Source organism: Thunnus maccoyii, chromosome 13, assembly GCF_910596095.1.
Source record: "Thunnus maccoyii chromosome 13, fThuMac1.1, whole genome shotgun sequence".
Classification (NCBI taxonomy): domain Eukaryota; kingdom Metazoa; phylum Chordata; class Actinopteri; order Scombriformes; family Scombridae; genus Thunnus; species Thunnus maccoyii.
In genome coordinates this window covers 13,499,498-13,509,893 of record NC_056545.1, presented here as the reverse complement: position 1 = coordinate 13,509,893, position 10,396 = coordinate 13,499,498, and the positions used below count along the sequence as shown (strand labels likewise).

The following is a 10,396-nucleotide window of genomic DNA, read 5'->3' as shown; positions in this document are numbered from 1 at the left end:
ATCTGAACATACCAAATAAAACCAAGAGGCGAGAATTATGTTTGTAATCCTAATATCAGTATTGTAACGTACTAGTATCATCTGATAACGTAAGCTTCTTGTTTCTTTTAGGAAGATCCACTTTTTGTAATGTAAAGTACATAAATATAAGAAAGCATATTGAAATTTACAGCCACTTGCAGCTATCAAAATTTCCAGAATTCCTCATATGATTTGTATTATTTGCATTGTAATGACATCAAATGAACAAAACACAACAGGGAATTACTTTCCCAAAGGTTTGGATACTTCCAAGCCTTGTATCCAGTTAACATGAAGGTAATCTGTTGGTAAATAGGCTCCCCTAAAACCTCTGAGGTCTCTGCCAAACTAAATGTGATCAATATGTGGATCGGTGGATAAATCCCATCAGATCTGATGGCTGCTGCTGCTGCTGCTTCCTCAATTGCTACTGAACCTCTCTGAATGTTTCTGAGCAGGGCCATGAATTTGCACCACTACAGTTGGCATCAAACACAGTGCACGCTAAAAAGGTGCCATGTTAATAATCTGCCTAATGGCTACAGGTTATAGGCTTTCAATTTTACAGATCAATATGGAGTTTAGGGTAATTGATATATGCTGAGTGAAAACTAAAACGAATGCACACTGAAACGCAATCCAGTTCAGTTCTGAAATAGATACACTGTGACATTTTCTGTTTACAAAGTGAACTCACGTTTCGAGGTGATAGTTTGTAGTATTGTTGTATTAGATTGTTTCTATTATTCATATATTGCTCTAATTATGAATACGTTTGGAAAAATAAACATCTTTTTAACATAATGCAGTCCAGTACAATACCACTATGAAGTATATAGTCAGACAAAAAAGGTTATATAGAACTGAGTCAGTAGTCTCAATATAAACTGAACAAGTAAGAAAATATTTGTGCTATTGCATTGCATTATATTGTACAGATGTTTCTATTTTTTGTGATAACTCAGCGCGTATGGCTGAATCACCCACAGTTAGATTGTGTCAAAAGCCTCTTAGTGTGATTGGTCTGCTGCTATCACATAATTAAAATGTCTAAAATAAATTAAATTGAGTTTGAGTTTGGGTTTTGAGTTTATTTATTTGCACGAGTTAAAATCAAGCAAATACATACAGGAAAAAAAACAATGTGCAAGAAGAGGAAAAAGTCTATTAGGTTTATTGATTACTTTTAGCTAAATAATATACATATAATATTATATGAGAAAAACAAACAAAAACATATAGGATTATAAAACCAAGATTAAAGCATTTTTAAAATATGTTCTAAAGGAATTTAAGGATGAAGAATCTTTAACCCCACACATACGCATGCACACATGCGTGCATGCACACACACACACACACACACACACACACACACACACAGTCTCTTTCTCTGAGAAGTATTTATCACATATCACTGATGTGAAAATACACTTATTTTTCTATTTAGGTCAACAAAGGGCGAGAAAATTAACTGCAAAAATAATGCAGAGTACATAGATGCAGAATAGATCTTTTTTTAAAATGCTTTATTGAACAATAAATGAACAAACACACAAAGACAAGTCAACCATGGTATTAAAAATCTGATGTGTCTGAGCAGTAAGAGAAAACAAAATACAAACATAAGATAAAACTATTAAAATAAGATAATAACTCAAAAATATAAATTGTAAATAATACAACATAAACAATACAATGAATACAATTAAAAAAAGAGAAATTAACGTAAATCAGTCTTCAATTTAAATCAAAGATTAGTCCATTCAGGGTCTATTAATTTGTACAAATTTACAATACAATCAAAACTAATTATAAAAAGCATTAACAAATAAACTATAGACATACTTACTGTACATACATTTTTTTATCTTTATCTGTATATATATTTTTAACAGCAAAATCACAATTCTTGTTTGTAAACGTATGTTAATTTTACATGTTCTTATTTATATATTTGACTACAATGTTGCAATGTGACACATTCTGTTCACTCATTTATTTATTCCAGTAGCTCTTTACTTATAATATGTACATTTTTTATTTTTTATTTTTTATTTTTGTTGTTGTTGTTGTTTTTCACATTTGCTTTCACAATGTAAATGTATGTTTCTTTGGAGCCAAAACAATGAGGGAAAGCTGAAACTGAAAGCCACTGTCACTGAAAAAAAAACGTTAATGTCAAAAAAAAAAGTGTGACATGGAGAAAAAAATCTGAAGATTGTCATCGGAAAACACACTAGAATTCAAATAATATAAAAATGAAATAACATAAGATTGCAAGGGCACAGTCAGAAAATGAACAAGTATGTTACATTCCTATTTTATTAAAAGCTTGATTGTTATTTAATGACCATGTTTTACTTTTCAGTGCCAATACAACTTTTTTCAATACAAGTGTTTCAATGCCAATGTTTCCTTTTTCAGTTCGGGTTTTGTTTTCAATGCCAAATTTTATTTTCAATGCCAAAACTTAAAGTCACTGTTCTGGTTCCATAATAAAGCCCCTTTGAATTGAACAAGGACAGTTTGAGTCTGTAAACATACCAACTTCACTTCACCTCCATCTCATTCTTATTCATATTGTGTTTACTGTATCTCTGTCTGTCATGCACTGTGTAGATGTAGATTTTTTTATTGTTAACTGTACATATATATCCTGTTAATAGACACACAGTTTATTTACACTCACATCTATATTTATATCAACACTGACATTCATACTTCTATTTATATTTGCTTTTTTGCACACAGTTTTTTTTATCATGTCGATATGCCAGCACATAGTCCCTCCCCACTACACAGAAATGTAAATTACTGTTCCCTTTCTTACACTATTATGTTTGTGTTTGTTTATTGTTCATGTTTATTCCTTTCTCTGTTTGAATTCCTTGTACTTGCTTCTTGGCGAATAAATCTGATTCAGGTTCAGGTTCAGATTCTAAATAGAGCATCTTTGCCAACAGGGGGCGCTGTGGAATGAACGTTGACGGAAATACGTGCTGATCCGCCACCAAAGAAGAAGAAAAAGTAAACTGCAACATGGCGACTCCCATGCATAGAATAATAGCCAGGAGGCAGGCGTGAGTATAATTCAAATAACTACATATAACTGCATCTTTTTCATCGTTTTTGTATCTTGGTGGTCTGTTAAACACCTGATGACGTTGACTTGATGGTCGTGACGCTTTTTATTAGACATATGAAGCAGTGAAAGTGGGAACGCTGCGGGGCTCAATGGGAGCACAAATGCGCCGCTGTCTTCCTCTCTGATACACAATTATTATTAAACTACAGTCTGTTTCTGTCCTCATCTGTTTATTTAGGCTTTGAACTCGTGACTGAGATGTTACAATAGATAAATAACCGACGGCAGTTGATTTTGTTTCGAGATTGGTGAATGAAATGCAGAGGTGGAAGAAGTACTCAGATCCTTACCTTAAAGTCCCCCTCCACTCAAAAATATGTTTTTCTTTTTGTTCCTGCAGTTGAATGTTTGAGCTTCACTGTGCAGAATGATGCATGTGCAGAGTTTGATACTAGAAGGCTTTTTTCACTTTCATCTGCTGAAAGTAGAAAGTTTCTCTGTGCTCATTGAAAATCTGATTTGAAGGGGTGGGCCTACGAGCAGGATTTGTGACATCACAATTAGTCTGGAGCCAATCCTGGTTCAATATTCACCTTGCACAGGTGTGATGTGGAAACTTAAAGCCTCCAGTGAACATCTTGTGTCCAGCAGGAAAACTTCTGAAATGAAATATATTTAAATATTCATAGATTCTGGATTTTTTTAATGAGGGAGAAGAAGTAGATGAAATTTTAAGGATTTTAATGAGGTAAAACCATAACAAACACACATTATTATTCAAAGAAGAGTATTTTATATACATCTTTAAACATGTCTGGAGTAAGTAAAAGTACCAATACAGCAATTTAAAAATACTCCATTACAAGTAAATACCTGGCATGAAAAATCCTACTTAAGTAAAAGCACAGAAGTATTAGCAGCAAAATGTACTTAAAGTGTCAAAGTAAAAGTATTTCGTCCCTCTGACTGATGTATTTATTTATTTAATGTTTATTTGTATAGGGACGAGTATATAGCATGAACTCATGCCACATACCACAGCATTTATAGCCTAGTTTGCGATGCCCGTCCCTATATGGGCTTTTAAGATACATAAACCTCAACTGTAAAATACATATGAAACTGCACAAGACTCATATACATACATTTAAGCACAAAACTCAGCAATACATTATGACACGAAACTCACCAACAAAGTACATACAAAGCAGCACAAAACACACATAAACAAACATACTATAAAACAACAAGCACCAGATCACTCATGACTACATAACTGATTCTTCTTTAAAAACTGTTTCAGTTTGAGTTAAAATGTTCTCAGTCGTGATCCATTTTGAGTTCTGTAGGTAAAAAGTTCAACATTTTGATCCCCCTAACAGAAAAAGCCGTCTGTCCGAGTAGGATTTATGAAAGGGCACCTTACAATTCCCAGTAGATGCAGCTTGTGTTATTGAGCCAGAAACCCTGAGAGGAACCAGCAGGTCACTGAGCACCTGAGGAGCCTGCTTATTTAGGCATTTATAGATGACTTTAAGGTTAGCAAACGTAATAAAATTACCAAAACTTAACATATTCATTAATATATATTATTAATATTAATATTAATATTATCTTATAAAACATCATTAGATTATGATACTGAAGCATCAGTGTGTAAGCAGCATGTTACTGTTGTAGCTGCTGGAGGTGGAGCTAGTTTCAGCTACTTTATATACAGTTAGTTCGTTTAGTCCAGTGGTTCCAAACCTATAGGTCCATCTCATTCCCACGCTGGAAAAACAACTGGACGTGTAGATCATTTTGAGTTGGTTCTGTATATATATATATTTTTTTAAATTATGACTTCTGTAAACAGTGTTATTAAGTTATACATTTAAAGAGAGCTCTTCCATCATTGTGGAGAACATTAGAAAACCAGTCTGTGCACCTGGGACAGCCTATATACATAATTTACATTTTGCTGAAGACATAAATAAGGCCATGCCTTAATTTTCTTATGGAATATAAGGAAAATCATGCTGACGGAAAATGTTTTCTCAGTATTGCTTCATTCATTTGTGTCTTTATTTTCTTAACCAGGTCACACTGGGTGATTCACTGGTTCATATTTTGTTCTCCCTTTTGATTTTAGGAGAAAGGGATTAGTTAACTTTGTTAATTTAGGAAATTACTCTCATATCCTTTAATATTAGGAGAACTGCAGAGCTGTCTTAACTCATTAGGATTTCCCAGCTGGTGAGAAATGACAGGAGAAGTTTGTGGAGGTCAGGTGGTTTGATGTATACCCAAAATATTTGAATTTTTTACCACATCTTCTACAAGTGAAAATCGGGTTCTTTTGACCATGAACTTTGCAGAGTCTTAACACTGACCGTAATGTTTCCCTAACACTAACAGAGTAGTTCTAGTAATTGCTCAATCGTAACCGTAAGGATGTGAGATAAAAAATGTTCAGTATTGTTTAGGTGTGAGGATTTATTGGCGAAACATGTTTGCACATACTGCAGGAGTTATGAAAATAAAGACTTTAGTATTACGCATGTCTTCAAAAACATCGATGGCATTCAAACTTCCAACAGTGTCTCATGCTCCAAAGCTGTAAATGCTGTGATTTGTTTTTTCTTCACTGTTGGAGTGACTCTGACTCTTTATGTGGGCTCTACATTCAGATTAGTCTATTTTATTCCATACAGGGAGGCAAACAAACAACATGTGCGCTGCCAGAAGTGTTTGGAGATGGGACACTGGACCTACGAATGCACAGGGAAGCGGAAATATGTGCACAGACCGTCAAGGACAGTTGAGATGAAAAAGAAAATCAAGGAGAATGAAAACAACCCCGTCAGCATCACTGGGTAAGGCACCGTCATCATTTCAACACTAGTGACAGAAAGGCAGGTCTTTGTAGATATACTACTTTATACTACTAGAATCAGGAATATATCAGTCTTAAAGTCAGTAAGTACATGTGTAATACTGTTAATGCCCCCAAAGCAGATGTTCCAGCACTAAGAAACTCAACTCTGAATCCAGTTTAAAATCCAAATTATTAATTTACTACATTTGAAGAATATATGGGTTAGGGTTAGTGACCACTTAGGTCACTTTTTATGTGACATTTCTGCTGCAGGCTGTTCTGATCATGACACATTTACTTGCAGTAAACCACAAAGCCTCATCACAAGTTAATAGGATCTTATATTTACAGCCTTAGTGAAGCATAAAATCTGATGTTTCTAAGCATCATGTGCAAGAGGGCACAGTACAGGGCCAATGTCCAAATTTTATATTATTTGTTTTTTCTCTCTCATGGGCAGTGCTTTGGTTGCACACAATGTACACCCTACAGTGCTTTGGCAAAAGGCTGGACTGCATTTGAAATGAAGCAGTGTCAGCATGGAACCTGTAGAAGATAATGAGTTGTTCTTCAGTTCACAGCACAGACGTTTGGCAAGTTTCATTTCAGGGTGTATAGTTTCTGGCATTCACTGGTAGTTTATGAGGGAGATGAAAACTTAAGTGGTTGAATCTCTTTGGTGTGTTTGGGTGCTTTAGCTCTGCAATCATGGGGTCACAAGTCAGAAGCCTCTGAGGTGGGTAAACAGACTGAAATATTTTTATGGGCGTCTTGTTTCAGTTGAGGACTTTGGTTGATCAGAGGAACAGCGAGGGAGTCAAAAGTAGGCTGAGATGTTGTATCATATGAACAGTTAAAACACTCAGCTGTTCATGACTCACACTAAATAAAATATCATCTTTAGATCAAATGGAGCCACAGTTGTACTCAGAAAATGGCACTTTTCTGTGGATGGGGGTCTGTTATATGAAACTGACCCACTAACTGAGGAATTATCACCATCTAGAGGACGAAATGATAACTACAGCATGCCGTGTTAACCAGTTTCCCCTGTAACAGACTTGAATTTATTTCATAATTAATGTCGGTGCTTGAACTGGGATTAACAAGGTGCCAGTACTCTAAACCAGCAGCCCACACAGTCTGCACATCCAGCTCTCATGGGGAAGGTGTGTTTTGTCTGGCTTGGGCAAATAAATAACCAACATTTAGTCATATTTGTTTATAAAAGCAGCATAAAGGTAAACAGTAATTTAAATTAATGCTCAACTTTACTTTAATTCATAGTTGCATTTTGATTTGTGGTAAACTGCTTAAAGGATTAAATGAAGCATCAAAAAGTGTTCCTAAATAAATACTGGATAGAGACCTATATGTTGATGCATGCATGTTCTGTTTTGCATTGCAAAAAAACCCACAAATATTTTTAGCTCAAAGGCCGCCATTTGGTTACCACTGAACTAAAACATGTGGTCTACTTTATTTACTGGTGGTACATGAGTGGGTTAAAATCTAAACTGCTTGTGAGAAGCAGCCCAATTCAAAGTCAAATAAGTGTCACCAAAGATATTGTTTTTTTTTCTCTCTACAGACCAGGAAGAGAAGGCTCCAGTGAGAAGAAAATTAAAAAGAAGTAAGTAAGAAGTACATATTAAACCAAACTGCGACAGTATTTGGATGTTTTGGCTCCACACTGACCAACAGTTTTGCTCCTTTGGCCAAATTTTATTGTTTTTCAGTAACTTTCACATGTTTGAGGATCATAAATTTTAGGTTGTAGATAAATACTAGTGAATAGAGCTTTTTTTATTTTCTTTTTCATGCCCAAAGTCAGACAGCTATTTCAGGGAAAATCCTCTAATACGCAAGAAGCATTCACAAAAGCTGCAGTTTGTCTGGATGCAACTAGAATCAATGTTTTGAAGACGCCACTCATTCAAGAGGCATTTCAGTATCTTTGGATTATTCACATCGTAATTAATTTTGGCCTATTACCTGTTCATCCTTCCGTACGCGCGTGCTGTCACTCGAGGGTCGATAAGGTCAAATGTGAATCGTTGTGGTCACGTGGAAGTCACATGAGAGTGTAGCATGAATTTAAGTTTGAATCAGTGTGAAAATCTGCCTGGGAACAGCTGTCAGGGCAGCGCTGTGATCAAGTGGCCCAGCTGGTAAGGGATGGTTGTTCCAGTTTGACACAGATGACCTCCTTCACAGCTTTACTGTCCCACTTTTGTCACAAAACTTTAACTGAAAACCAAATATGCTGGAAATACCTTTCAGCACCCTATTCAGCCCACAAATGAATCGGATATATATTTTTTTTGACTTGTAGCAGCCAAAGCACAGGTCAAAGTAATAACCTTAATGATCGCCTGGCATTGATTGCAGTGCAGCAATTAGTACTGTTAGTGGTTACACCTGTGTTTGCCAAGTCAGGTCTGCTGTAGAAAAGGTCTATTCAGCTTTAGTTCCCCTCGATGAGTGATTATTGACTTGTGGCTATCGACCGCAAGAATAAAAATGTCTTGACGATGTAACCAAACGGTAATTACAGTTGATGAAACATGTTTCGCCCAGTGTGGATGTCAACATCTCTCTAGTCCCTTGAGCTCCAGCATTAAACCTGTTGTTGTCATGTCATGTGTAGCTGCTTTAATAGCAGGCCATGCTTTTTTAAAAATGGTTTATATGTGTATTGATTTTTGCCGTATAAACAAACACAATCTCTATATTACAAGAGCTGTATAAAATAACAGTGAAAAGAAAGGAAATTAAATAAACCTACACCTGCACAAATCTATGATAATCTAGATATAACTTATATACGCTCATAGTCCATAAAGTGTCCTTGTAGTGCGTTCTAAACTCTCCCAGCAGCACATCAGTGGCAACCCATGCTCGTCGGATGAAAAGGCAGATGACATCAGTTGAGAGATATCAGAGGCTGGTGACTACGGGGAAGTGATGAGATGAGACATTACATCAATGACCGTTTAGCACAAAAAGGTGTCGCCACCACCCCAAAAATAATCTGCCAATGATGAAGCACCGAGGGGCGAAACTAATCAGATTGCTTTTCCTCTGACGTGACTACACTGGTGTATTTACTCCATCCAAAAATAATATGTGAACATCACCGTTTTCACCGTGTTCTGCTCAAGTTCTGCCAAAGTAAACGATTAAATGAAAACCTCGCAGATTGGCGACATGATGTCATTTCATTTCTAGTAGCTGAACATAGCATGTTAGCGTAACTCACAGCCGATGTTACATCTCAATGACTGTAACAGATACATAAGACTTTAGTAACAATACACGCTGTTGTTGTTTTCTGTGTTTGTTTTCTGTGTTCATTTATTTATTTATTTTTCTTCTCTATTGTGCTCCGCCACTTGCTCTCAGGGCTAAAGACTCCAGTGACAGCAGCAGCGATTCAGACGGCTCCTCCAGTGACTCATCGTCAGACAGCAGCGACTCCTCCAGCTCCTCTTCAGATGACAGTGACAGCAGCAGTGACAGCGATGATGACAGCTCTTCCTCTTCGTCCTCCTCCTCTTCGTCCTCTGATAGTTCAGACTCAGGAAGCAGCAGCGATTCAGATCAAGGACCTCCAAAGAAGAAGAAAAAGAAGAAATGAATATATGAGTTAGAATAAATGAGGTTTCTTAGTGTTGTTTTCCTTAAATACATTTTAGCTTTCCACTTTTTTTTTGTGTTCTCAAACCCATCACAGTCGGTCAGATCTGAATCGTACAGTTTTATTAGCGGATGAGGACGGGAAGAGAAGATCATTTTGGGTTAGCTATTGTGTCATATGTTCTGTTTTCAAAGCACATTTCCTCTGTTACTTCAATTAATGTGATATTTTCTCTAAGTTCGTTGGTCTGCTGAGGATATCGGTTTTAAAATAGCTGAGGAATCTAGTGTGCTTGTTCGTGTTTAATCTTGTGATTTTGTACTAAAGTATATTTTTAGTCAAACTTAATCTGTACAGCTCACAACACAATATTAATAAAGCAACATCATATTTAAAACTGAAAAAGGGTTTAATACGAGACCTGTCAATGGATACTGAATACAAGTTCGTTAAACTTTAGATTAGTTTGAATTTAGATGGTCTTGCTGCTATGAAATTGCAGTTCCTTGTTTCACTGTAAAATAAAGCCGGCTTGTTTTTGTTTTTAATGCTTTTGCATATTTGCTATTGTAAACGGGTTTATTTTGCTAAAGCAAAACACATCATGATGATTTTGGATATGTGAATTTGAGAATAAAAAACTATGAACTCATTTACAAATAGGATATTTCCAAATCTGTTATCCCACAGTGCCAGGCGATGTTGGAAGACATGCTGCTGTCAGCTAAGGGTATTTCAGGATAACATAAAATTAAAGTGTTTTGGAAAATAGTTGCTGTTTATGATT

General features: G+C 35.9%; 1 protein-coding gene across 1 annotated transcript; it reads left to right on the top strand.

Annotated features, from left to right (window-relative positions):
- Window positions 1–2,996: 2,996 nt before the first annotated feature.
- Window positions 2,997–10,261, top strand: zcchc10 (zinc finger, CCHC domain containing 10). The gene is made up of 4 exons (XM_042430281.1): window positions 2,997–3,104; window positions 5,806–5,967; window positions 7,561–7,602; window positions 9,375–10,261. Exons 1-4 carry the CDS (start codon window positions 3,064–3,066, stop codon window positions 9,607–9,609), a joined length of 480 nt encoding a protein of 159 aa, XP_042286215.1. The 5' UTR covers window positions 2,997–3,063; the 3' UTR covers window positions 9,610–10,261.
- Window positions 10,262–10,396: the final 135 nt, after the last annotated feature.

Excerpts from the sequence above, each read along its gene's own strand:
- zcchc10 (XM_042430281.1), top strand. The coding sequence starts at position 3,064 with ATGGCGACTCCCATGCATAGAATAATAGCCAGGAGGCAGGC. Across the intron at positions 5,968-7,560 it reads AACCCCGTCAGCATCACTGG|ACCAGGAAGAGAAGGCTCCA; the intron begins GTAAGGCACCGT and ends TTCTCTCTACAG. Across the intron at positions 7,603-9,374 it reads GAGAAGAAAATTAAAAAGAA|GGCTAAAGACTCCAGTGACA; the intron begins GTAAGTAAGAAG and ends ACTTGCTCTCAG.